The 27176-nt window shown below is 40.1% G+C and overlaps 1 protein-coding gene across 1 annotated transcript in view; it reads left to right on the top strand.

Moving 5' to 3' along the window:
• The window catches only part of LOC122794685 (lipopolysaccharide-induced tumor necrosis factor-alpha factor-like), a 355606-nt gene that overhangs the window by 106053 nt on the left and 222377 nt on the right, over window positions 1-27176 (top strand). Inside the window, exon 2 of the mRNA XM_044063313.1 lies at window positions 11885-12298. Within this exon, the coding sequence (XP_043919248.1) occupies window positions 11890-12298 (409 nt within the window). The 5' untranslated portion in view covers window positions 11885-11889. The remainder of the gene's footprint in view (window positions 1-11884; window positions 12299-27176) is intronic.

Here is a 27176-nt window from a genome sequence, read left to right as displayed (position 1 = left end):
TGTCTCTACCTTCCAACTCTTCTCCCTTCTAGACCCATTTAAACCAGTTCTGTCTCTACCTTCCAACTCTTCTCCCTTCTAGACCCATTTAAACCAGTTCTGTCTCTACCTTCCAACTCTTCAAATGCAGGTTAAGTTTTATCTTATAAATTTGTTCTTTTGAGTGATCAAAATTTCACATAGCAGCACCTTCTTTCTCTAACCATCAAAGGATTATCACACAAACTCCTTTCTCATTGTCCATTCGTCCACTCTTACTCTGTCATTCTTCTTTATTCTCCTCCAAACTTTTTTAGTCAACTACAAATATCTGCACATCTGCTGCTTCCCTTGAAGCTGAAACTACTTTGTACTTCATCTTATCACCGTATTCCTCTCCCACATCTTTACCTGTGTAAGAACTGCTCTTTTAAGTGTCCCATCCTCTTCAGCATTTCCAGTGTCATTACTTTTGCAACTGGTACATGCCCTTTAGCACATCTCACAAGATATAAAGCCCCTGGAGAGGAACAATGGTCTATTAAGACAAACAAAGTATTTAGTGACCAAAAAAAGTATACTTTATTTTGAACATTTGCTAAAGAGGTTACACTAAATGCTAATGCATCAGAAACAGCACTAAATACTAATGCATCAGAAACAGGTTTGGGGCAGAGCTGTCTCAAGGTATTTAAGGCAAGCAGTACCTTGTATGCTATCAGCAGGATATTGGGTAATGCAAGCAGGAGACACTCAGCTAATACAACTACGTGTCTAGCAATAAAGTGGGCTTTCTATACCTTAAACATAATATAAAGATTTTTCCCCTTTGTAATGATGAAGTAGGCAAATGGGGTGGCAAAACAAAGTTGTGTTACTATGGGCCCTCTACATTATAACATTTCAGTATACATTAAATGATAGGCCCAACCTATCCAACAGAAATGCTGATGGGTTGCCAGGACTTACAACTTATTGTGGTAGCTTAAAATCCTCCCATTGTAATATATGCTGCTTATTGGATATGTGTCTGTATCTCTGAATGTGTACTCAAAATGTACTGCAAAGTGGAGTATCGGAATATTCTTATATCAGTTAGTTAGATTATAAGCTCAAAATTCCCAATTATGGTTGCACATCAAGAGATTGTCTGAAAATAGCAATCCAGAAAGTTAGTTCCTCTCCTACAGGATCATTTAAATGAAGACCTTGGAGGTGTAGAATGGGAGACCCCATTTCAGGCTAATCTGTGAGGGGTACCTTGTGAAAGTTCTTGTTTACAGAGCTAAGAGCTGGTCCTGAGAGACATGAAACCTTGGGATTTTAAGTTCCTAGGCAGTTACTAGGCATGCAGTGTAGGAGCTCATTAATGAGCCTAGCCCAAATTCTCTATTGCCCCAAAGCACTGTCTGGTTACATGACTTGCTCAAGGTCATACAGTAGGCAAATGAAGGCAGAGTAAATCTGACTTTTCCCACAGGAAGAAGCTCATTACCTGCCTTAATAGTCTTTGTCAACTGCTAGACAGCCTGCATCATAGAGGGTCTGTCAGAACTGTAAGTCTTCAATTAAAAAATATAATAAGATACTATGTATTTTGTTAGGATCTGGAAAACCAAATGGGGTATTATTTTGTTTTTTATCCTCTGCTGGCACACCTCAAATGTCCCACAAGAAACCATACTCCTTGGAGATTTTAATATAAACTGGAAATGTTGTACTTCTGAAAATCTTACAACTCACATAGACCTTCATGGCTTTTATCAAACCATCACCTACCCTACAAGAAGACATAAACCCAGCAATAAACAAACCACTCTAGACTGGAGTCTAGTTAACAGTAACCCCCAAATATATGAAAAAAGTAATACTTCTCGATGATATCAGTGACCACTCTCTTACCTTTATAACTAAATTTAAAAACCTCAATTCCCAATCAAGTAAACTTCAGAACAAAAAATATCTAAACCCAGTTAACTTTCAAGCAGAGCTTAGTGCTTGCAGTTGGACTCCCCTAAATACTTACCACTTGAGGAAGCTGTCTCATACTTTAACAAAAAAGTCATACAAATCCTAGAGCACCATGCCCCTTTTTGTACAATCAGAATTAGGAGCAAACCAGCTCCCTGGCTCTCAAAACAGACAAGGCACAAAATGCAACTGAGAAATAAAATTTAGACCAAATGGAGAAATCCAAGTGATCACTTAAACTTTAGACAGCTTAGAAATGCCACAAAGAAATCAATATTCCTTGACAAAAAAACTACTACCTTAAATTCCAACAAACCCAACATCAAAACCCACAAAAATTCTGGTCAGGAATAAATAAATTACTTCATCCAGGACACTCTAAAACACCTACCCCCTCTAATTTGACTCAACATTCTTCGATCCAAATTGCTGATACTTTTAACAAATTCTTCTCTGAAACTGTCCAATCTCTTGCTAATACCTTACCACCAATGTCAACTTCTCACCCACCTGTGCCAACGGATTCACCACCCCTATTACATCTGCAACCTATTCCAACATCCCTCATACACACTCTTCTTCTGAAACTTAAACCCTGCACCCCATCAGCTGACCTCCTTCCTGCCAAATATCTGAAATTGGCAGCTGGAGTACTTGCCTTCCCCATTTCCATCTTAATTAACAGAACCATTATAGAAAGTTCTAGACCAAATATCTGGAAAGTCTCCCATATTATCCCATGCCATAAGGGAGGAAACTCAAATGAACTCTCAAACGTCCGCCCCATAGCCCTACTCTCACCCATAGCAAAAATTCTGGAGAGATGTATTCATCGTCAACTCCTTAAACATCTCCTCCAAAATCACCTACTTGCAGACTGCCAGCATGACCTTAGACCATACCATAGCACTACAACTGCACTCTTATCCTTTTCAGATGGTATAAATAAAAATCGTAACAACAACCTCCTGGCCTCTGCCCTTTTTATTGACCTCTCCAAAGCATTTGACATGATGAATCATGAACTATTGACATATATACTTAAATCTCTCTTACTAGATACCCTAACTGTCAAATGGTTTACATCCTATCTAGGAAATAGACAACAAGCAATCCTCTGCGACAATGAACTATCTTCTCTGCTCCCTATAGCTCTAGGAGTCCCACAAGGCTCTATTCTGGGACCCCTCCTCTTTGCTATTTTTCATCAATAATCTAGCAACCTTCCTTCCGCAAACCACCTGTATACAATATGCCAACGACTCAACATTAATTTGTGCGGCCTCTTCACCTGCCAAACTTCAAACCAGGAACCAAAAAATATTTACCTTAGTTGAAAACTGGTTCCAGCAACGCTGCTTCCTCCTTAACCCTAAAAAAAAAAAACAAATTGCTATTATTCACTCCCACTCAGAAATCCCCTGCCATTAACTTCACAGTCACATGTAGCAACGGTACCATAATAGCTCCAGACATAACCACCAAACTTTTAGGGGTAACAATTGATCACAATCTTAACTTTGACACACATATCAACCTAACGATTAAATCATTGAATAGAAAACTTGGCTCCAGTTACAGACTTAAACCCTTTCTCACACCTTCAGCCAGAACTAGTATTGCCCAAACTCACCTACTTTCCACCCTCCTCTATGCCTCCTCAATTTATACAAACCTCTCCAAAAGCAATTTCAATAAGTTTGCAACATCTTATAACAACATAGCCAGATTTGCCACCAATTTGCCCCATTTTGTACCCACCAATGCAAAAATCTCATGTTGCTTGGATGGCTTGAACTGCAAAGCCAGTTTCTTTTTCAGCAACTCACGATCATTCACAAGATTCTGCACCATCCCTCAAATACTCCCATACTCAGAAACCTTATTAGCCCTTATCAAAATCTTTTAAACTTAAGATCTGCCAACAGAGTACGTGTTTCTACACTAAAATCCAATAATAAATCTGGGGACTGCCTGTTCACTAACTGTATTGGTAACTTTTGGAACAAACTTCCAAGGGAACTAACATCCCTTACATCCACTCCACTTTTCAAGAAACAACTAAGAATCTTCCTAAAATCACAATGGCTATGCCCATGTCCCAGTTTTGACTGATATTATCTCCCTTGACTGACCACTTTTTAGGTCTATAATTATGTATTTCCTGATCTGCTGTTTCCTCTCTTGGAACACTCCTCAAGCAGTTGTTTTGCCTATGTTAAAAAAAACTCATTACCTCCCTTTATGTTATGTTCTATGACTGTGCTGTTTTATTAATCTGTTTACAAAATGTGTTTTATTTGTCTTGGATAATTTAGTTTAATTAGTCTAAAAGTTCACTACAATATGTTTATGTAATTCGCATTATTGTTTTTTGGAGCTTTTCTCCCTGGACCTCCTCTGAAAATGGACATATATCCAGTCGGACTTTCCTGGTCAACAAATGTAAAATAAAATAAAAATAAAAAAATTGTTCTGAGTTTTGAAAATAAATGTGCATTTTTATATATGTCTTGGATCCAGTGTCTGTCATATATAAGATTATACAACACAGCAGTGACATATACAGGCATTGAATAACAAGCCATTGATTGAAAAAGGAAAGCAAATGGTTTCTTTTTGCATTGCTAAAACAAAAGCCTAGCAGCAACTTCAGACCAAATGTGTCCAAATAATGGTAATGTTAAGGAAAGGGGACTAGGTAAATTGATGAGGAGGTCTAGGCAGAGGTGCATGGGCACTATCAGGTTTACAATTAAAACACATCAGGAATGTGGCTATCTCATAAACTTCTCAGCAAAGCTTAGCACTATCACCTCCCTCTTCAACTCATTTACATTATACAATCTCACACTCCATAAGTTAAAGTCATGGTTACAATCTGTTGCCTCTGCTAGCCATGAATCCCCCCAAAAGAAAACAAATCTTCATCAGTATCCCTAAAAGACCAGCAAATGACCAACTCTTTCTAAATTGCGTACATATGTTCCATTCAATGTGTCACCTTGTCTAAATAGCTATGTGTGACTCTGATTCCAGCCTAAACATGTTCACACACATATTAACACTCCAAATCTCACATTTCCTCAGTCCAGAAAAAAAGGATTGCAATAGGCAAAAGCATCCTCCACCACAATCTAGAATATGCCTTACCGCTATCGGCTCACACCTCTACTAAAAGTCTCAATGACCTGCAAATACAACCTCAAGTAGAATATGGAACAAACTACCTATCTATGTCAAACAAAGCTCCTCATTAGCACTCTTCAAGAAAAATCTTGATGATTGGATGGGAGATAGGAAATTCACCCTGGGGATCACTTCTGTGGCTCTGCTTGACAGGGGCACAGGAAAATAATGTTCTTGGGTGGCAAAAGCCAGGGTACCGTTTGGTTGGCTTATATAGGCCCTAGGGCCAATAGCCTAGTACCTACCTATGAACCTATGAACCTATATGCCTTACCTGTACCAGCTCACAGCTCTACTAACAATCTCAAAGACCTGCAATCCCATCCACAAGTAAAATATGCCTTTCCACTACTACCTGCTTTGCCTTATCTGCAATACTCTCCATAGTGAACCTGGATTTGACCTTACCAGTATGAGGAGCTATGCTCTCAACCCTCAGTTTTAACTTCCTTCCTGGTCAAATCAGAGCACAAGTCAGTCAAATTCACCATACGACTGAAGTCTGAACCTTCTTCCAATACCTTGGTATTCAACGATTGTGCAAAGGCTAATCTACTAAACTTGAGTGATAACCTGGCCAAATTCATCAGAACCTTTCACATTGATAATGCTTACACATAATCCTTTACTTAACAATGTGTGCACATGTAAATAGCTACATAGATGGATCTCTCCACTTCAGAAATAAATACAACACCAAATTAAAAAAAATAATCTAATGTGGTAGAACCAAAATATGACCAGACTTTACAATAAAGTAATAAAAATATTCCACAGAAAAATAAATTTAGCTCTAATTATGCCAAAACCATTCTTACAGAACTTAAGAAGGAACTTTGCACCTTAATCAAAACAACCAAAGTGAGATATACATTAAAAAATATTCACCAAGGTGAAGGATAACAAATCATTCTCTAATTATGTTAGCATCCTCACAAACAATGCTCAGTACTGAGCAGATCTAATAGTAAAAAATATCACATACTCAAACCCAGCGGATATAGCCAATAAACTAGCAGACAAATTTAGTTCAAGTTTCATTCCCTCTCTCCTCCTGCATTCTCAGATATATACCTTTATTTTCACTCTGTAATAACATTTCCCATGATGCAGTTCTCAAGGCACTGTCTAAGGTCCAGAACACCACCTGTGGGGACAGATTACATACCAGGCTGCCTTCTGATCAGGCTGAAGCATGAATTGTCTGAGTCTCCACAGAAACTATTCAGTATCAGCCTCAAACAAGCTTCATGACAGATAAATGGAGTACATCAACAGCCATTCCCTTGCACAAAAGTGGAGCTTCAACAGGCCTGACCATTCTCATGTGTAAGGCTATGGCAAGTATCATTATGGGAGTATTACTAAAGCATATAGGTAACATATAGTCTATTGACTGTACCCAGTTTGGATATGCTAAGGGCAGGTCCTGCCTATGTAACCTGTTCAACTTCTTTGGAAAAGTTTCTGAAGCAATAGATGAGGGCAAAACAGTGGATATCATACATCTAGACCTCACAAAGGCATTTGACATCATTCCATACTTGTGTATTCCAGGTAAACGATCTAAATTCTCAATCCCTTTGTAACTCATTGGACAAAAATTGGCTCCAAAATGGTATCCAGGAAATTAGGGTGGATGACTTTACTTCCTCCAAAAGACCTGTCACTAGTAACGTACCATATAGTTCAGGTTTTAAGTTACTAATCTATGGCATTTGCTTCTTGGAAGTCAAAGCTGATGTTAAGGGTTTGTGGCTGATAAACCTACCAGATGACTGCAAACTTGGTGTCATCATCAACTCCCCAAAGATCACTAAGATCCTCCAAGAGGGCCTGCCCAGTTAAATAGCTGATGTCAAAACCATGGACTAAAACTAAAGCTAAATGCCAACAAGTGTATAATCATATCCTTCAGCTACCATGACTCCCCTAACACATTGACAACACACTCCTGAAAATTGATCCCTTAGTTATGGATGTGGGAACTTATGTTGACAATGAACTGTTCTTTGATCACCACATATCCAATGTTGTAAGGATGTCCTTTTTCATTGCATAGATTATATCTACAGGTATTATATCCAAATCCAGGAATATAATTATTCCACTGTGGTCAGCACTCATTATACCAATCACTGAGCACAATGCCAGGTACATAGCTGTTCAAACACTTTTTGCAACAAGACAATAGTGTAAATAATGTGAGCTTATGGAACTTTTAGTACATTTTATGACACTACATGGATTATAATAAGTCTGATAACATACTAATAAACAGCACTAAACAAGCACTGCCAAATCCACTCCTTAATCGTTTCAACCTCAGTTTAGCAACTGTTTTTATCCCCCAATAATGCCACACAGCTGTGAGTAATGCCAATACACAAGGGGGACACCAGAAATTACAGACAAATCAGTCTGATGAATCTCATGGCTCTATATTACTTAATTGAAGACTCTGTTCAGTGAACAGCATTTTATTAGAAATGCCATTCATCGAACTTCCATGCCCTCCACACCCCCCAGTAATTATATATACCAACTCCAAGATCGCACTACAATGGGAAAAGGCAAATTTCCAAATCCCCACTGTAATGTGATCTCAGTCAGAATGGCTCGATAAATAGCATGTTCAATAAAATTCTGTCTGAAATGCCTTTCAAAGAGCTGATTCTTCAATGAAGTAATAGGGACCCGAATCTCATATGCAAAGGAATGGAACATATCATAAAGTACCTAATTAATGATATGAAAAACTTACCAGACTTGATCTCCAGCAGTTTGCCTTTGTCAAGGACAGAGCCTATGTATGGAATCTAGTAAAGATCTTTGAGAGGGTGACATGGGCAATGGACTGTGGACACTCTGTCAATACAGTATACTGTGACTTTGCTAAGTTATTTGATACTATACTTCACGCTAATATGGCAGACAAAATAAATATACTCTGAAGTGACTCCTCTGTTAGATTAATTGCAAATTGAAGGAAGGATAAAACCTACACAGTGAGGGTGATGAGTGTTTCTTCAGAGAGCATGAGGTCATCAGTGGATTTCCCAAGAGATCAGTTTTGGAACTTCAGCCATTTATCATCTACTTCTTTGATTTCCAAATCACAAATTAGGACCTCTGTTAAATGAGGTTTGTAGATAATTGTAAAATGGGTGCCATTCCAAAGTTTCCACTATGACACGTAGTCACTCCAGCATGAGAGTTCATGAAGGCGTGCACTAAAAATGGACTAAAAGTAAATGGTGCAATATTGTTATATTTGGTAAACAATAACTCCATCCAGCTTGTAGTATAGACAGCATCCCACTTCAAAATAAGAATATGGTAAGAGATCTTGGAACATGGGTGGATAGTTCCCTCTCATTTAACCATCATGTTGCACAAGTGGTTAGAAAGCCCTTTTACCATGCACAACTCATTGCAGAAGGTATATCTTCAAGAACAGAAGAAGTCCTTAGCCCTTTGTATTCCACACTGATTAGGCCCATCATAGAACACAGTGTCCACTTTGGGATGTATGTCACTAGTTGCATAAAGCCACTGGAAAGAAAATGGAAGTCACAAACTAAAAAGATATAGGGCTTAACAAGCTTGAGCTTGACAGGGAGACTAAATGCTGAATCCTTGTAGTCAGTGTCCAATAGATTCCATACAGATGATACATGCCCCATTTATCAGGCCATAAGGGAACCAACAGAACAAGATCTCTTATGCCCTCATAAATCAATCGGTCCTACAATTACTAAGACAAGAGACCAAAATCTATTTAAACAAACTAACAAAACAATGAAAACAAAGATGCAGCCACCCAAATGAAGGAAAACTGAATTCTTTATTATTCACACAAAAGATTTAGTGCTTTTGCCCGGTGTATAACAAACAGACTTCATCAGTCTAAATAACAGTAAATAACATTTGGTTTAAATAACCCTCTTGCAAAAATTACGTTAGCAAAAAACAATCAAAAATGCTCTCCCCTGCACTCTATACACATGGTTAAAACCATACTTAAAGTGATACAAACATATAAAATGTTCTTACTCAAACCAAGTAAGAATGCAATTTTAAAACACTAGCAATAGACAAGCTGTCATTTAAACATGGATATTTTCAAGCATTAAACTTGATTTGCCATCTTAATTCATAGTATTCAATAATATCTTCCCATGGGCCACCTCTAGCATTTTTTATACCATATCCAATACATAAAAGCAAAATTATGAGTAGAAAATTGGATAATATGTTTATACAAAGCATTATTTAAATTTTTGTTTTTTTATGTCTAAATTATGTTCATATATACTGTCCCTCAAGCGTATCTTTGTTTTTCCTACATAAAAACATTTGGAGTGGTGACACAAGGCAGCATAAATTAATGCTCACTGAATTACAATTGACATGATATTTAGACATTATTTTACTCCCATTAATAATAACAAAATCACTCTTCAAAATAAACTTACACTCTAGGCAAAATCCACATCCAAATGTGATTTACTGCTTAGATTCTGATGGAAGTCTGTTTGTTATACAGCAGACAAAAGAGCTAAATCTTTTGCGTGAATAATAAATAATTCAGTTTTCTTTAATCTGGCTGGCTGCATCTTCGTTTTCATCTGTTTGTTGCTTGGTTCCTGGTAAACAAACAAAATATTGCGGAGAGATAGATTTGTCATGCAGTGACTACCCCATCTCTGGGGCAAACTTTTTCTCCAAATTTAGCACTATGATTCAGTCTTTCTTCAAAAGAATGCTGGAAAATTGGATGGGCATTCATAAATTCACTCTACTAGGACTGACCTTTCCCACTTTGAAAGGTGAGGTAAAGCCTAGGGTGGGTACTGGCAAGGTGTTAATGACTTCATGGGTCCATTAGCCTTATTTTTATTTATTTATTTTATTTATTTACATTTGTTGACTGGGAAAATCCGATTGGACACAGGTCCTTTTTCAGCGGAGGCCTGGGGAGAAAAGCTCCACAATAAAAACAACAATTAAACAACAATTAAACAACAATTACAATTAAACAACAATTAATTACAAGTTACAAGACGTATAGGTAGGTTTTGTTTAACAATAGTAGTAAACAGTTATAGTTCAAAATGAAATTATTTAGTTAAATGGTACAGCACTTATATCATTGGTGCCATAAAGACTAACAAATATTTTAATAGCTGAGCTAGCAGCTATTACCCTTGAATAACAGTGGATATGATTACAGATGAGATATAGGTTTACAAGCAATGTATTTTGGCTGCAATCCGAGGTAGTTAGAGGGGTGGAAGAAAGGGATTAGAGAGGTTGGGGTAGAGATGTTAGAGAGGTTTGTTACAGGGGCATGTCCAGTGCTCTTTTAGATGAGATTTTAGAGCAGCTTTAACGTTAGTGTGTGATGACACAGATGTTATAGTGTGAGGATTCTATGATTGTAATAATGGTAGTAAATCTTTCACCTGCATATATATATGTATGTATGTATGTATCTACAGTGCTACATTTATATATGTTAAGAGGCTCCTTATTATCAGCTGTCATTAATAAATTCACTAAGACATGAAAGCACTTCAAGGCAGGACAGTTATTGTTCAGAATAGATTGGCAGCTTGATTGAGATTACACAAAGTAAAATCTGTCATAATCTAGCTAACATCGCAGACAACTACATATTTTTATTATGTGAAACAAGTACAGCCAAGTTCTGGAAAATTTCTTCCAATCACAATTTACATCCTTATTTTAAAACAGAAATATGCATTTGTCATTCTAAGAGTCTTAATACTTGTTACATTTCAGCATATTCTCATACACAACACTACGTTCCCATGATTTCATCCATACAGTATACAAACAAAGGTACATTTATTATAGAGCATATAAAAACAAGGACAAACTATTTAACTCCTTCTCTTAGACAAGCAATATTCCATAATACTCCTTTGCTTCATAACAAAGCAGTACTATGAGTTTTATTCAAAGTGGTAACATATACTTGCAGTATTCAGGCTTCACAGAATACAAACATGTTTATGGTCTGAAATACAGAAATCCATATTGACAGTTGTTTTGACACTTAATATTTTTACAAATTACAATATTTATGTGTGTTTGTGTGTGTGTGTGTGTGTGTGTGTGTGTGTGTGTGTGTGTGTGTGTGTGTATATATATATATATATATATATATATATATATATATATATATAGATATATATAATGTGTTTGTGTATATGCGTATCTTAATGGGTATGTATATGTATCTGCATATGCAAATATAAATACATAAAGGAAATGCATTATATATGATGAGCACATATGTGTATTTGGATATTATCAATAATTGCTAAGTATGATCATCGATACCTGGACAGATCTGTACATCTACAGATAAAAGAAATATTTTTAAAGAAAGCACCAGTTAACAGTGATATGCTGACTACACTGAAATGTGCACATATTAATTTGGAACTCTCTTGTGAGAATGTACTGATGATGTACATTTTTTTATCTGGAAATGTGCACTAAAAGTGTATAAAGGAGCATTTAAAATCATTTCTACAGAAAATGCCTTTTCTATTTGGATGCTGTATAATTAGTCAGTGGTTGATTTAACTGGTTTCATAAAAACTAAGTGTAAATGTTGTCATTGTACAGATCATTCCACTTTCTTATTCTTATTCTTGTCTACCACACACATAAAGAACATTAATTAACATATCTTTTTTTTTAATTTAAGGTCAAATGTCTAATGCACCAGCAAATCCTCAATATCCAGTAAATCCTGCTTATCAACAAAACCCTGCCTATCCACCAGCTACTGGCTATGCACCATCTCCAAATCCTGGTTATACACCGGCATCAGCTCCTGGTTATGCACCATCTCCAGCTCCTGGTTATGCACCATCTCCAGCTCCTGGTTATACACCGGCATCAGCTCCTGGTTATGCACCATCTCCAGGTCCTGCATATGCACAGACTCCGGCTCCAGGTTATACACCAGCTCCGACTCCTGGCTATGCACCAGCTCCAGGTTATGCCCCAACCCCAGCTCCTGCACCCCTAGCTCCTGCACCAACTCCAACTATAAATATCAGTCTTAATCAAAATCAACAAACAGGAGGGGGAGCAACGTCTCCATCTATGGGAGTAGGTAAGTGTAGAGCATGTACTACCTACAACAGCAGCTAGATCTGGTTCATATATTACTTACAGTAGCAGGTGAGCCTTAGACATGCATTACCTACAGCAGCAAGTATGTATGAGCCATGTACTGCATACCATAGCAAGTAAGTCTGAGCTATGTACTAGCTACTACATTGGGTAGGTTTCAGCTATGCATTACTTTCTTCAGCAACTAAGTCTGGGACATGTACTGGCCACAGTATTAGGTATGTGTACAGCCTACAGCAGCAGGCAAGTAGGGGCTGTATTACCTACAGCAGCAGGTAGGTTTGGGGCATTTACAGCCTTCAGTAACAGGTAAGTCTGGGATGTGTATTATCTGCAGCAGCAGATAGGTTTGAGGTATTTACAGCCTACAGCAACAGGCAAGTCTGCAATATGTATTACCTAAGCAGCAGGTAAGTTTGGGGCATTTACAGCCTACAGCAGCAGGCAAGTCTGTGGAATGTATTATCTACAGCAGCAGGTAGGTTTGGGGTATGTACATTCTACAGCAGAAGGCAAGTCTAGAGTAGGTATTACTTACAGCAGCAGATAGATCTGGGGAATGTATTACCTTCTGTAGCAGATAATTCTGGAGCATGCATTACCTGCAACAATAGGCATATTTGGGACACATGCAGCCTACAGTTGCAGCTAAGTCTGTGGCATGTATTACCATTAGCTGCAGTTATGTCTGTGGCACATATCCTCCTCAGCTGCAGGTGAATCTGAGGCATGTACAGCTTGATCAGCAGGTAAGTCTAGGGCATGTTTTACCTACTGTACTAGATAAGTCTGGGTCATGTATTACCTACAGCTGCAGAGAAGTCTGGGGCATGCATCAGCCACAGCAGTAGATAAGCCTGATTCATGTAAAGCCTACAGAATCAGGTAAAATCTGGGGCATGTATTACTTACAGCAGTGGGTAACCCTACAGCATGTTTTACACACAGCTGCAGGTAAGTCTGGAGTATGTATTGCCCACAGCTCAGGGAGGTCTGGGGCATGTATTCCCTTCTGCAGTAAATAAGTCTGCGACACGTATTACCCACAGCTTCAGGTAAGTCTGGGGCATGTATTACCTGCAGCTGCAGGTAGGTTTGGGGTATGTATCATCCATAGCTGCAGGTAAGTCTGAGGCATATATCACCCATACCTGCAGGTATGTCTGTGGTATGTATTACCCATAACTGCAGGTATGTCTGGGGCATTTATCACCCACAGCCGCAGGTAAGTGTGGGGTATGTATTACCCACAGGTGCGGGTAAGTCAGGTGCATGTATTACCAATAGCTGAGGTAAGTCTGGGGCATGTATTACCCACAGTTGCAGGTAAGTCTGGAGGATTTGTTACCTCCAGCTGCAGGTAAGGCTGAAGCATGTGTTATTTATGATTTGAACTCTGCACATTGCTGCTGTTTTTCAGATGTCCAGCACTGAATGGTCATAATGACAGATTTATAAAAAGTGCTATCATTTTAAGTTATAATCCAATTAAACAGACAACAGAAAAGTAGTCTTAAACATACCCAAAATACTTCATAGGTTCATAGGTTCATAGGTTCATACTAGGCTATCTGCCCGAGGGCATTTATAAGCCTAGCCCATTGTTTTGTGGCTTACGCCACCCCTTTAGTATGGGGAACTATACCCATTATTTTGCTGTGCCTCTGTCGAGCAGTGACACTGAGGTAATTCCTGGGGTATATCTGCGATCTCCCATCCATTGGTCAAGATTTCTCTTGAACAAGGCCAGCGAGGTGCTCTGCCTCACATGTACCGGGATTTTGTTCCACAGCATAGGGAGTCTTTGGGTGATGAATCTATCCCTCCAGCACGTCCTATTAATAGCCGTGTCGAGGTTTAAGTCTCCTGCCCTTGTGGCTCTGATGGATCTAGATTTTTGAGGTGAAGCATATTCATCAAATCTGGGTTTGACATGGCCTTGTATGTTAGGCAAAGGTCACCTCTGAGCAAGCGGTAAGCGACTGAATAGAGCTGGAGTTCTTTCAGTCGGGCAGCATAGGACAGATTTTGAGACCCTTTATCCTTTTGGTGAGGAACTTTGTGGCCTCTCCAGCTGCTGCAAGTGTCGGGTCAGATACATTCCGAATGGGGCATTGTACTCAATCATTGGTCTGATGAGTGATGAGTAAAGGGAGACTATGACCTCCCTTGATCTAGATGAGAATCCCTTCATGATAAGGTGGGCAATGTAGAAGGACTTCCTAACTACTTTAGCTACATGGGTGTCGAATGACAGACTACTATCAACCTGGGTCCCCAGGTCCCTGATAACTTCTTCTGTGCTCAGTGGATTGCCACCTATTTGGTAGCTAGGGGTAACCTTGTTTTTCCCGAAGGGTATGACTATGCATTTTTTTGGCATTTAACTTTAGGCCGTGGCTCTGGCACCAGTTATCCGTTTCTGTGAGACCCTTCTGAAGGATATCTGTGTCAGATGTGTTTTCTACTATGGCCCAGTTTGCAGTCATCTGCAAACTTTGTCAGCCATAACCCTCCTGTGTTTGCTTGTACTTCGGAAAAGTAGATGCCAAACAAGAGTGGGCCCAGGACTGAGCCCTGTGGGACACCACTTGTGACAGGCTTTGAGTTTGACATGGCGCCAGCAACTCTGACCCTGTGGGTTCTGTCACTCAGCCAGTTTGCAACCCATCTTGTGATGTATGGGTTAACATTTAAGCTGATGAGTTTTTCAATGATACCCGAGTGGGGTATTGTATCGAAGGCCTTAGCCAGATCGAGGTAGGCTGTATGGACTGCCTTTCCCTCATCAATGGCTTTGGTGACTGTTTCGAAAAAGTCAACCAAGTTTAAAAGGCATGATCTGCCTTTGACAAAGCCAAACTGGGTTGGATCCAAAGTCTGCAAATTCCTATGTCTTTATTTATGAGGTCCATTATGATCCTCTCCATGGCTTTGCAGATAAGGCTTGTCAAGCTAATGGGCGGTAATTTCCAGGGTCTGTGGAGGCACCGCCTTTATGAAGTGGGACCACAGTTGCAGTGCGCCACTCCTGGAGTACGTATCCAGAGGTAAGACTTTGATTAAACAGCTGTCCTAGCTGTGGGTTTAATTCCTCATTGAGTTCGTGGAGCACACAGCCGGGGACACCATCGGGTCCCATGGATGCTGTGTTTTTGCTTTGGAGAGAGCAGTTCTCACTTGGGCTGGAGATGTTTGGGGGCTGCACTCATTTGGTATAGATATCTCTCCTTTTGGGAGGGGAGAAGTTTGCACTGAACCTGTCAGCCAGTATGTTGGCAATGTCTGTAGGATCAGTAATCTTCACATCATTTTGAACTAGTTCTGAGCATATCTGGGAGTTTCCTCCTAGGTTTCTAACATAGCTAAAGAAGGCCTTATGATTGTCTTTTGAGTCTTTAGCTATTTTTCTCTCGAAATTTGCTTTGGATGATTTTATGAGAGCTCTTAGTTTTTACTTATAGTGATCAAGGGTGTCTTACCTTTTAAGGATTTTGCTCTATCTTGTAGTAGCTTCCTCCTTTTGTTGTAGAGTTTGTTTATGGCTGGGGTCCACCAGACTGGACGCTTGCCTTTGGTACAAAGAGTCTTTGTTTTGCTTGGGATTGCCTTATCCATGCAGTCCTGCAGGTGCTGGTAGAAGGCATTTGTAAGTGATTCAGCGGCTTGAGTATTGTTTTCCATGGCTCGGGGCCTGAAAGGAGACCACACTAGTCTTTAGAAGTGTGAAGTTGGCTTTGAGAAGTTCTTTACTGTGGTCTTTTTATTTCAGGTGGGGTGGGATGAGGACCTCCAGCGAGATTAGTTTGTGATCTGATCTCACCAGTGAGGGGTATACTTCGGTGTTGAACATTGTGCTCCCATGTTCGTGATGGTGAGATCAAGTATGTTATCTCCTCTTGTGGGGATGGTGACTAGTTGTTCCATGGCATTTGAGTTTATGAATTCCAGGAACTTTTGGGCTAGGGTGTTTGGGCTTGAGTAGTGTTCCCAGTCTATATTAGGGTAATTGAAGTCACCTAGTATGATGGTGTTTGGTGATACATTTATCCCCTCTAGTGTTTTCAGGAAGGCCATGTGAGTTTCCTGAGTTTGTGAGGGTGGCCTGTAACATGCTACAATTTGCAGAGCAGTCTTGCCTATGGTTAATTGCACCTGGATGGTCTCCGATGCATCGTGCATTGCCACCAGTCTTGAGGTGTGGGTGTCCTTGATGAATATGGATACCCCCTCCTTTCTTGGTATTGTCCGGATTTTGGGGCGGAACGCATGATATGAGGTAAAACCTGATAGCTGGGGTGCTCTCAGGAGCCTTGAACCAGGTTTGTGTCACAGCACAGACATCGATGTTCTCCATACTGAGAAGGGCCTCGAGTGCGTGCATTTTGAGATTTAGACTTCTGGCATTGAGCAGCATTACCCTTAGTTTTTTCCTTTTTGTGTTCTAGGGTGGTAGGTTTAGATTTTGAGCCTTGCCTAAAAAGGCACTATGGGGTGGCAAGAGCATTTGCCAATATCCGAATCCCAGGGTGACAGGTGCAAGCCGTCCCTTGCGAAGCAGCGTGGCTTGTCCAGCATGTCATCCCAGGCAGACAGATACTGGATCCCCTTTGAATGACACCAGTGTTTAAGCCAATTGTTAAAGCTGATCATCTTATCTCTGTATTGTGGCATCATTCTTGGTGAAGGTAGGATACTGCTCAAGGTCAGGGTCATACCTGCCTGGGCTACATAATCAGAGAGCTCCTCAATGTCTCTTTTCATGTAGTCCAAGGAGGTACGTCTCAGGTCGTTTACACCAGCGTGGACAATGACTGAGTCATATTTGTACCTGCTGTTGAGAGACCTGAGTGCTTGCGTTATGTGGCGGATTCTAGCGCCCGACAGGCAGCTTACTGTGACCTTCTCCTTACTCAGTCTGGTGAGTGGGACATCAGTGTGTCTGACTATGGAGTCACCAATGACTAGTGTGTCTGGCATTGTGTTTGGCCTTAAGGGCTGTGACTGTTTGACACTCTGACTGTGAGGTCTATGTGTTGCGGGTGTTGTGTTCTGAGGTGGTGGTTGTTTGGGTGTCTGCTTTGGTGGCCTCTGCTGTTTTGGTAGATTTTTGATCAGAGCCTCCGAGTATGTCTTTGTGTGTTTATGTGTATGATTTGAGGTTGTAATGGTACTATGTGAGACTGGGTCTATAGTGTGTGTGGTAACCTTCTCCTCCTGACTGATCTTGCCAGTCCTATGTTGAGAGAGCTCAGCCTCCAGTTTGGCCGTATAGTTGCATCTCTCGCATGTATTTGTGTTTTGTGGGAGGAGGAGAGGGTTGTCTGTGTACATGAGGCAATTGAAACATTGCCTCAATATTCCCAGGTTCACCAGCTGAGCAGGAGAGGACACTAGCAACTGATCCCTCGACATGCTAGAAGGGTAGACGAAAAACTTTAAAAAGATTCAGGGGACGTGGGTGACCGAGAAATGGGGGTTGCCTTTTGGGGTACTATCTATGACAAGAGTGCCGTATCAAGGTAATAAGTACTGTAGGAGCAAGTGCTAGGTTTAATAGATAGAGAATAGTCTACTTGGAGTCAAGTAGAGTTGATCTTTTAGTTATAGGATACGCTGATTTGATCAGTAGTATAGTTCGAGGAAGGTAGTTTTAAGGAAAATTTGAAGAGTGGACTTTAGGTAGCCGAATAGTTTAAACCTGCTTAATCGGCACTGCCCTAGTGTGCAACAGTGGCAGCTCCGCTAAATCGCTCTAAATCGCTAACGCTTAGCTGCGTTTATACCAGGGGCTGGAAAAAGCTAGAAACTGGCCCAAAACGACCAATAAACTACTAGTTACTGGCTGAAACCTCACAAAACTGGACAAAGGCAGCTCAATGCTTCCCACTCCCACTGGTAAGCAAGGTAGCTTCCTTCCCCAAATAAGGCAAGGAAACAGTACACAGGAACTACAACCAAAGCCCAGGAATCAGCAACTCTGAAACTGGACTAAACTAGTAAAGCAGGAAAGCAAGGTAGCTTCCCTTCCCCAAATAAGGCAAGGAAACAGTACACAGGAACTACAACCAAAGCCCAGGAATCAGCAACTCTGAAACTGGACTAAACTAGTAAAGCAGGAAAAACAAGAGATATTTTTTCTTTTTTTTTCTTTTTTCACAAAACAGGCAGAAACAGGTACAGCAAACACTTATAAATGCTATGAATCAGCTACTACAGCTTACACAGAAGAATTTGCTACAAATACAGTCAAATAGTAACAAACAAGGATTCCAAGTGCAATATTAAGTTAAATGCAGTAAAAACAGCTTCAATGTAACAGAAAGGCAGGCGAAATACAGTTGCTAGGTATTCAGATGTGGAAAGCAACAAAAATATACTTAGTATCAAGAAAAGTCGCTTATTCAGCTCTCTGCAGCCTGGATTACTCTGCTGGCCCACGTGGAGTCTGTGCTGAGTAGGTACAAGCTGAAAGTTTTATACCAGGGGCTGGAAAAGCTAGAAACTGGCCCAAAACGACCAATAAACTACTAGTTACTGGCTGAAACCTCACAAAACTGGACAAAGGCAGCTCAATGCTTCCCACTCCCACTGGTAAGCAAGGTAGCTTCCCTTCCCCCAAATAAGGCAAGGAAACAGTACACAGGAACTACAACCAAAGCCCAGGAATCAGCAACTCTGAAACTGGACTAAACTAGTAAAGCAGGAAAGCAAGGTAGCTTCCCTTCCCCCAAATAAGGCAAGGAAACAGTACACAGGAACTACAACCAAAGCCCAGGAATCAGCAACTCTGAAACTGGACTAAACTAGTAAAGCAGGAAAAACAAGAGATATTTTTTTCTTTTTTTTCACAAAACAGGCAGAAACAGGTACAGCAAACACTTATAAATGCTATGAATCAGCTACTTCAGAACATTCATTGAAGTGCTAAGGATGTTTGATTTCTTTACATTCCTATCTATTATATTATTAATTATGCTATAAAATTGGTCATCCACAGAGCGCTGTGTTGTATATTTAACCATAGGTATAGATGGGAGTCATTAATATTCATTATGGCACAGAAAAAGCCACATATTACACCAATAATTTGCACACTCCAGCTTAATATGCAATTAGTAGAAAGTAAACTAATCTATATACTGGTCCATATCTAAAACGAGACATTTGTCAGTGCTGAATGTGGACTTACACAAATGGATTACGACATTAACATTTTATTTTAACTATTTGCTAATAAAATAAACCCATGAAGCATAACTGTCTGTTTTAAGAGATGAGCCTGGAACAGTTTTTGGTAAAGTGACTTGCACAAAATCAAATGTAGACTAAGGAAATCAAAGCCAAACTCGAGAATGAAGCTAGCTAGCAATTCACAGAATTGGTCCTCTGGTGCAAAACTAATAAAAAGTATCAGACAGAATGTTCTGGGAGAAAAGAGTGCAGATGAAGTATCGCAAATGAATGCAGACCTTGCCATAATGAATTAGTAGTAGCAAAACATCTGTTTTAAGACTGCATAAAGATGTTTAAAATGTTCCCCAATATTTAGTCCCTAGTGTAAATTAACTAGTGTTACTGTCATGATAAATTAATTTATCCCAGGCATAAACAGTTATATTGTATTATTCCTTTAAATTTAGCTCTCACACAAAGTCATTTTATTTTTATATTAACATATTCATTGATTTGCATTGGTAAGAACTTTACAGGCCTGACAGTTCATAACTTAGCTGTATTTCTGACAGTGTAAATAGCAGATTTTGAGCTCCAAAAGTAATGCATCAGAACAGGATTAGGTTGTAGCTGTACTTTTCATGCAGAATCTTCGAAGGAATGAAATGAAAGGTATCCACATTGAAGTTCTAATGGTGTCCTTCTTATAATAAATATGAAGCAAAAAGGATATGATTCATGGACTTTCATAATGTGTCCAAATGTTGGTTTTATATTGAACTTCAAAACTATATTTTGCTTAACCTTAAAAGTGTTTGCAAGTAGAACATTGAGGAAGAATTTGATTACACTATAGAGATGTGTTGAGGCCGATCTGTTTAATCTTGGGAAAAATAGTTTATCTATTCCCTGATAGATGGATCTCTGTTGATCTTTTTGTTCCATGGCCAAGCAAACAGCAATAAGGACAAAGAAACATGGTAAACCCTCTCGGACAATTCAAATGGCTTGTCTTTAAGAGGTAGAAAGCAATCACAGTATCGTAGGAAATGTATCTAGGCATACGGAGAAAATTAGGCTGTAAATGGAGACCAGTACTGAAGTGCACACCCTGGTGAAGTGAGGAACTGAAACTAACCACCAGAAAATGTTTCACCATTTAAACAAACAGTCAAAAAGAAGTAAATATGGATTCATTAGATGTGTGGTCCTGCAGAATTAGCACAAAGTTCTATAAATTTGAAAGGAGGAATTCACCTTAGTCATCAAGTACAGAACACACTAATCTGGAAACTCAGGAGATGGGGATGTGATTATGGATTATGAACACTAAACATGAATTCAGGAGGTGGGATGGAGTCATCTCTGACAATCTAAACAAAGTAGAAAACAGAAGGGCAAAGGCTTTATGCAGAGAAAATTTGGAGCAGCCAAGAAAACAACAGGTATTTGGGAAAGGGGAGACAAGCATACTCAGAAGAAACCTGCAATGCAAATACATACATACATACAAATGTTTCAAGCACAGGCATTAATACACTTCTAGCCTGCAAATAGACCCAAAGAGTTTCTCCCATAAAAAGTGTCCAGGCTGTTTTTAAAAATATCTATACTATTGCTTGATTTGCTGTACTTTGGTAGTCTATTCCAAGCATCAGCTGCTCTCTTGGAGAGCCAATTAGTACACTTCTTTTTCCTATAGACTCTTCTTCATACATTGTCTGATGATTTTCTACTACATTTTTGATAATTTAAAGATTCCTAGAGGTAGTTGTCTCCAAACGCCCCATACATCTAATATTTTAGTCTTTCATAATAACTTAAATTTTCGCATCCATGGATGCCCTTGGTATATTCCCTCTGTACTCTTTCCAGTTCACTCATGCTTGTTTTGTTATAAGGTTTCCATATTGTTATTTTTGGTTTAATGTAACTAATAAGCAATGACTTTATCATTTCTGATTTCCTAGACTCTGTAAATCTTTTTATACAACCTATAATTCTATAACTGTCATTAATCAATTGGTTATTATGATTAGAAAACTCAAAGTTGGATCAACACATATACCCAGATCCTTAAATGAATCTGCAGTTTCACTCACTGAGTGCTGTATGAAATATTCACCTTTCAGTTTGTCTCCCATGTCCTATATGCTTAGTTGTTGATGTATTTATCAGCATATAGTTCTCCTTTGCCCAAATGGTCAATTTAGTCAAGTTCTTTTGGAGACGTCCTATCTGTAATACATGAAATCAGTTTATCCATTTTCAAGTCAGCTGCATACAGACAGTAAAAACGCATTTATATCATGTTATCGAAAGATGAAAATAACGAACGCTATTTAATTGGCCCCAAAACATCTAAACATGAAAATATCGAACATTCAGAACAGCAAATTTTTTCCATGGAAAAAATTTGCTGCTCCGAAACACATACACACAATACAAGCACATCAAACAAACAGCAACCACACATGTACACTTAAATTCCTACATTTAACGCTACACTTAAATTCCTACATTTAATGCTACACTAAACTAAACATACACTACAATCTACCCACTTACCTTAACTCAAACCCTAACCCTAAGGTCCATCACTATCACACACATGCCCAACCCATGCCCTAACCCTAACTCAGTTAACCCACCCCTAACCCTAACGTACAATTGCACACTTACCTGAACCCAACCCGTAACTTTCCACCACAGCGCTAAGAACAGCAAAGCCACAAAAACCGAGGAAAGAATTTGCTGTTCTGCAGCTTTGCTATTCTTAGTGTTCGCTGAATAGTGTTCGATATCAGAACATTCAACGTTTTAATACTTTGATGCTCTGATATAGACCCAGTAAAAACACCTCAGATGAAAGAGCTAGATCTGAAAGATTCAGTCTAAACCCATATGGGCCTAGAATAGGGCCCCATGGAGCACCCTGACTGTGACCTTGAATTTCACCTCTCCAAATGCTGTAGAATAGTTGCCATGTCCTGTTTGTAAGCCAAAGAGCTATCCATCTTATCAAGAGTACATTAATACCAAGTTGTTCTAATTTGTTGATCAGTGTTTTGTTCATGATCCTATCAAATGCTGACGTTAATCTATATAAATTACATCACAGTACAATTTTTCATTCATCGCTGTTATTATATTTTTATAGAACATCATGTTAAATGTGGTAATATAGCTCTTTTCAACATATGCATGCTGATACATAGGTTCATAGGTTGGTACTAGGCTATCGGCCCTAGGGCCTATGCAAGCCTAGCCATAACAATTCCCTGGATGTTTCTTCCCACAATATTTACTTATCTGGACCCCTGTCTAGCAGGGCGACTGACATGATCCCCAGGGTGAATTTCTTATCTCCCATTTTTATAGAACATCATGTTAAATGTGGTAATATAGCTCTTTTCAACATATGCATGCTGATACATAGGTTCATAGGTTGGTACTAGGCTATCGGCCCTAGGGTCTATGCAAGCCTAGCCATAACAATTCCCTGGATGTTTCTTCCCACAATATTTACTTATCTGGACCCCTGTCTAGCAGGGCGACTGACATGATCCCCAGGGTGAATTTCCTATCTCCCATCCAATCATCAAGGTTCCTTTTGAAGACGGCCAATGAGGTGCTCTGCTTGACATGTATGGGCAGTCTATTCCAGAGTATGGGGAGTCTCTGGGTCAGGAACCTATCCTTCCAGCATGTTTTGTTCATTGTGATAAGGTTTAGATCCCTGAAGCGTGTGGCTCTGAGGGATTGAGATTTCTTTAAGTGGAGCATGTCCAACAGCTCAGGGTTTGACATGGCCTTGTATGTTAAGCAGAGTTCGCCTCTGAGTAGATGATATGCCACAGAGTATAGCTGGAGTTTTTTTAGATTCTTTTATTGAGGTATTTATGTGGCCTTTCCAGCTGTTGCAGATGTCTTGTGAGGTACATACCAAATGCAGCATTATACTCTATAATAGGCCTAATGAGGGATGAGTACAGTGGGACAATGCCCTCCTTTTTTCTGGATGAAAATCCCTTAGTGATGAGGTGTGCCACATAGAAGGATTTCCTGACTGTTGTGGCGATGTGGTTATCGAAAGTGAGACCACTGTCCACTTGTGTCCCTAAGTCTCTCATCACACTTTCGATGTTTAGTGTCCTGCCACCTATGTGGTAATTCATGGGTACATGTTTTTTTCGAAAGGGGATAACTATACATTTCTTGGCATTAAGCTTGAGCCCATGGCTCTGGCACCAGGCATCTGTTTCTGTAAGGCCCTTTTGTAGAATATCCACATCATTTGGGGATTCAGTAATGGCTCCCAGTTTGCAGTCATCTGTGAACTTTGTTAGCCAGAGTCCCTTAGTGTTGGTCTGCACTTCAGAGAAGCAGATACCAAACAAGAGTGGTCTCAGGACTGAACCCCGAGGTACTCCACTTGTCACTTGTCTGGAGCTAGATTTGGAGTTGGCTACTTTTACAGTCTGGGTTCTGTCAGTAAGCCAGTTGGTAACCCATCAAGTGACGTAGGGATTTATGCCCAGCTTAGTAAATATATCTATGATTCCAGAGTGGGGGATGGTGTCGAAGGCCTTGGCAAGGTCCAGATAGTCTGTGTGAACTGCCTTACTCTTGTCCACAGCTCTGGAGAGTGATTCAAAGAAGTCAGTCAGATCCAGGAGGGAAGATCAGCCCTTCACAGACCCAAACTGGGTAGGGTCCAATGTTTGAAGGTTGCCAATATCTTTGTTTATAAGTTCCATGATAATGTGTTCCATGCCCTTGCAGATCAGGCTTGTCGGACTGATGGGACAGTAGTTCCTGGGATCGAAGGCGGATCTCCCCTTGTGGAGTGGGATAACTGTAGCTATGCGCCACTCAGTGGGCACGAAGCCTGAGGTGAGGCTATGATTAAACATGACACTTAGGTGAGGTGCCAGTTCATTTTGTAGTTCATATAGTACACAGCCTGGGATGTCATTTGGTCCCATGGATGCTGTATTCTTAGCTTTGGAGAGTGTGGTTTCTACCTGTGTGGCTGTGATTACCGGAATTTGACAATCTTTTGGTATTGAGATGGGCCCTTTAGGGGGTGAGAGGGGGGGTAAGTTGGCACTAAATTGATCTGCCAAGATATTTGCAATATCCCTGGGATCAGTATATTTAATGCCATTCTGTTGTAGCTCAGAGGAGATCTGAGCATTGCCATTTAGATTCTTGAGATAACTATAGAATGCCTTGTGGTTGTCTTTGGAATCTTTGGCAATTTTATTTTCGTAACTAGCTTTTGAGGATTTTATGAGGGATCTCAGCTTCTTACTGAGGCTGGTGAGGGAGTTTTTTTGCATCCTGGGATTTTCCTCTTTTCTGCAACAGTTTCATCCTTCTGTTGTATAGTTTGTTTATAGCAGGGGACCACCAGATTGACTTCCTTTTTTTGGAGAAGAGCATCTTGGTTCTATTTGGGATGGCACGATTCATGCATGAGTGGATGTGCTCGTACAGTGCCTTAGTGTAGGATTCTGCAGTCGAACTTTCAGATCCTGTCTGCATGGGTGCCGTGAAGTTTGTCACTTCTGACTTCAGTAGCATGAAGATGGCTTTGGAAAAGTTTTTTAAGGAGGTTTTCTTACTGGAGGGTGGGGATGGGATGTGGATTTCAAGGGTGATTTGCTTATGGTCAGACCTGACCAATGAGGGGGTGACTACTGGTGTGGAGCATCTATCTCCCATGTTGGTAATGACCAGGTCTAGGATATTGGAGCCCCTGGTGGGACAATGAATTAGTTGATCCAGGGCATTGGAATTTATGAATTCCAAGAACCATTGGGAAAAGGAGTTGGTACCCGAGTAGTTTTCCCAGTTAATGGCAGGGTAGTTGAAATCACCTAGCATTAGGGTGTTTGGTTGTATCTTAATATTTTCCAGTATGTTTAGAAAGGTGTAGTGAGAATCTTGGGGCATGGTGGGGGATCTGTAGCAAGCTACAATTTGTATTGCAGTCTTACCTAGTGTTAGTTGCACCTGGAGAATTTCAGATACATTGTGTAGGACAACTAGCCTGGAGGTGTGAATATCCTTGGTGAATATGGACACTCCTCCACCTTTAGTGTTTCGGTCTTAGTTTTGTGGCTGAAAAGTGTGGTAAGAGTTGTAGCCTGGTATTGCAGGGGTGCTCTCTGGAGCCTTGAACCAGGTCTCAGTTACTGCACAAATATCAATGTTCTCCATTTTTAGGAGTGCTTTGAGAGAGTGCATTTTGAGGTTTAGACTTCTAGCATTGAGTAGCATTGCCTTCAGATTTTGCATGCTTGTATTTGTTATGGTGGTGGATTTATCCTTTGAACCTTGCCTAAAAAAGGCACTATAGGTGTGGCAAGAGCTTTAGCCAGTAACCTGAATCCCAGGGGTGACGGGTGCAGACCATCTCTGGCAAAGCATCGTGGTTTGTCGATCATTTCTTCCCAGGCAGACAAATACTGGATCCTCTTTGAATGACACCAGAAGCTTAGCCAATTGTTGAAGTCAATCATTTAGTCCTGATAATGTGGTATCATTCTAGGTGAAGGCAGGATGCTACTCAGGACTAGGGTCATACCTGCCTGGGCCACATGATCCAAGAGCTCTTCTATGTCTCTTTTCATGTAGTCCAGGGAGGTATGTCTCAAGTCATTCACTCCAGCATGGGCAATGACAGAGTCATATTTGTACTTGTTGTGGAGTGACTTGAGTGCATGCGTTATGTGGCAGATCCTGGCACCCGACAGGCAGCTGACTGTAATTTTCTCCTTGTTCAGCCTGGTGAGTGGGACATCAGTGTGCCTGACTATAGAATCACCTATGACTAAAGTGTTGGGTACATTGTCTTGCCTTAGGGGCTGTTGTTGGGTGGCGTACTGGTATTGTGAGCTATGTGTCACTTTGGTTGTGACTGGTGTTTGTTTGCGTTTCAGCTTCAGAGGTCCTTGTTGCTTGGGCAGGTTAATGTTAAGGGCCTTTGCATATGTGGGTTTAGTGTTGCTATGTGTGGGTGTTAATGGTGTGGGTTTTGAAGGGCTATGTGTTGCTTGAGGTGTAGTGCAGGTGTTAACCTTCTCCTCTTGGATGTCTAGCACAATCTTGGCCGGAGAGAGCTTTGCTTCCAGTTTGGCTATGTTAGTGCATCTCTCACAGGTTGTAGTGTTGGGTGGTAGGAAGAGAGGATTGTCTGTGTTCATGAGGCAGTTGCCGCATTGCCCCAGTATGCCCAGATTCACCAGGTGGACAGGAGAAATCACCGGAAGCTGACCCTTGGACATGCCTGTTTAGGTGCTTTTTTTTGTAAAGTTTAAGAGCTGTTTTCCCTTACCTTTGCAAGGTATTTTGCAATTATAGGCTGTTTAGTGCTTACGATTAATTTCATGGTTCAAGACCCAACCTTTCCAATTCTGCCAAAATAATTTATGCAATATAACCTTCTCCATTATTTTTCCACTACATGAAAGTCTGTATGACTCTGGATTTGTCCTACTCCCCTTTCCCTTAAAGGCAGGTTTAACAAATATATGTCTTCAGTCTTGAGGAATCTCTCCATACTTATACAACCTAGTAAATAACAGATACCATGGTACTGTAAGTTGATGCCAAACTTTTGTTAGGTAAATTATTACTAATTCGGTCTTCTCCAAATGCTTTATTTGGATCCA

Source organism: Protopterus annectens, chromosome 2.part1 (genome assembly GCF_019279795.1).
Source record: "Protopterus annectens isolate FY-2018-M chromosome 2.part1, PAN1.0, whole genome shotgun sequence".
Classification (NCBI taxonomy): Eukaryota; Metazoa; Chordata; order Ceratodontiformes; family Protopteridae; genus Protopterus; species Protopterus annectens.
The sequence above is the reverse complement of the archived record's forward strand: the minus strand, read 5'-3'. Positions and strand labels throughout refer to the sequence as shown.